The 2,354-nt window shown below is 42.0% G+C and overlaps 1 protein-coding gene across 1 annotated transcript; it reads right to left on the reverse strand.

Moving 5' to 3' along the window:
- Positions 1 to 697: 697 nt before the first annotated feature.
- LOC106836883 (olfactory receptor 8S1-like) lies at positions 698 to 1,615 on the reverse strand. Its single transcript, XM_014850115.3, has one exon. It carries the CDS (start codon positions 1,613 to 1,615, stop codon positions 698 to 700), a length of 918 nt encoding a protein of 305 aa, XP_014705601.3.
- Between the last annotated feature and the right edge of the window lie 739 nt (positions 1,616 to 2,354).

Below are 2,354 nucleotides of genomic sequence, written 5' to 3' on the forward strand. Positions count from 1 at the left end.
AAGTATTTGTTGTGATATTTCAGTGGGATAATGTATGTCAAGTTCTTAACACAGTGCCTGACATGATGTGCATATCTAATCATGTGCTTTTATTATAATTCATCTATGTATATATCTGCCTTGAAAGGACAGAATCTAGGATAACACTAGTGATCTTATCAGCAGGGCCACTGGGATAGGCTGTCAGAGTGCCTCGTGACCTCTGCCTTTCTAAAATCTCTTCAAGATTAAAATTCCTAAGAGAGTGAATGGTCTGGCCTTGACCATGTGCTTGTTCCTGTACCAGCCACTGCCAGGAAGAATGAGTGAATAATGAGCAGCGATGGGGAAGGATTTGGGGACACCACGATTAACAGTCTCACTGGAAGCATATTGAACAAGTGGAGCTTAGTTACTGGAAGAATGGTAAAGAGACTGAGCAGGCAATAACAATGTCTACCACACTGTGTGTAATAAACTCAATATTTTTGTAAGAGAAATTGCTAGACAAAAGTTTCATCCATCCACCTTCCTCTGACTAGGACTGAACTGCTAACATTCTAAGAAAATAACTATCTTTTCTTAAGTATTTTTAAGAAAAGATGTAAGGGATCTTGCAGGTCCTGACATCAGAGAATTCTCCTTAATATCCAGGCACTATTTATTTTGCTTCTATCCAGTTTCCTCATTATTCTGGTTTTGAAGTCTATTTGAAATGTTAGAAACCTTTTCTCAACATTCTTCTCACAGCTGCCTTCACCTCCTTGTTCTTCAAGCTGTAGATGAGAGGATTCAGCATGGGAGTGACCACACTGTACTGCAAGGAGAAGATTAACTCTTGAGTGGGTCCTGAATTTGGCATGAGATAGCGGAGTAATCCTGAGCCATAAAAGAAGCTCACTGCAGTGAGGTGGGAGAAGCAGGTAGAGAAGGCCTTGCTTCTGCCTGAGGTGGAGCTGATGCTCAGGATGGTGAATAAAATTCGAACATAAGAGAAAAATATCAGGAGGAAATTTCCAAAGAAATGCAGGAGGCTTGAGCAGAGAAGGGCAGTAAAACTTGCAGACACATCAGAGCAAGACAAAGGGTAGAGAGAGGGCAGCTCACAGCTGAAATGGTGGATATTTTGAGCCTCACAGAAGTCTAAATTGACAGCTACAAGGATATTAATGAGAGCATCCAGAAAAGCCAAGCCCCATGAGCCGCATACCAGCCGCATACACAGCTCTCTGTTCATCAGCTGGCCATGGAGCAGAGGTGAGCTGATGGCAACATAGCGGTCATAGGCCATGACAGTGAGTAGGCAGGATTCAGTGCCCCCAGTGGCAAACACAAAGGAGACCTGAGCCATACAGCCCTCAACTGAGATAGTTTTCTTCTCAGACAGGAGGTTCTCCAACAACTTGGGCACAGTGACAGAGGAGTGGCAGAGATCCAGGAAGGACAATTGTCCCAGGAAAAAGTACATGGGGATATGAAGGTGAGAATCAACTCTGATCACCAGCAGCAGCATCAGGTTCCCCATCAGGGTCAGGAGGTAAATAATAAGGAACAGCACAAAGAGCAGAGCCTGGGTCTGGGAGTCAGCAGACAAGCCGAGGAGGATGAACTCAGAGACAACACTGTGGTTTCTCATTGCCTTCAGTAATTTCTTTGGAATGTAAGAAATAAATCAGGTGAAGCCTCTTCTTACGTCTAACAGATATTGAAGTGTTTTAATGCTCATTCACAACATTTCATGCCCTCTCAAAAATTTATGTTCTGAAATAACAAACTTCCCCGAGTCTCTAGCTTTCCTAAAACCTGCAGGATCTCAACTCTAGATCAACTCTCAGTCCACTTTTATTGTTCTTTCTTTAATGTCTTAGAGTTTATTTTTTGTTGTTGTTTTATTATTAAAGCTACTGGAGGATGTTTGCAAACTATTACTAATAATCCAGTAGAGAGGGAAAAATTGCAGGAGGAATAAGAGAAAATTTCAGAAATGGTATCTCCGAGAGCAGTTGGCTTTCAGAGCAGAAGCAGAACATGGCCTTAAGTGGGAGTGGGTTTACTTGATCCATCAAACATACATGAAATGAGTAGATTTGTGTTGGGAAGGACGTAATTCACATATAATGGCTTTTATTTTTTCAATAAACATTTAAATGGGGTCATTAATGGAAAGTGAAGAAGGGTAGTGGCTGAAGATTTGCAGAGTGAGGAGGAAGGGAATTGATGAGAAAGAAAGCAGCACAGACATATCCCAGACGCTATACAAATGATCACAAGAAACTTCTGACCAATATAGGAACACACTCTGGTCATAATCTCCATGCCCACTTTGTGTGATCTGTTCAGATTCAGCTCTTGTCTGAGCCCTCATGCCATTTGTA

Source organism: Equus asinus, chromosome 22 (assembly GCF_041296235.1).
Source record: "Equus asinus isolate D_3611 breed Donkey chromosome 22, EquAss-T2T_v2, whole genome shotgun sequence".
NCBI classification, from domain to species: domain Eukaryota; kingdom Metazoa; phylum Chordata; class Mammalia; order Perissodactyla; family Equidae; genus Equus; species Equus asinus.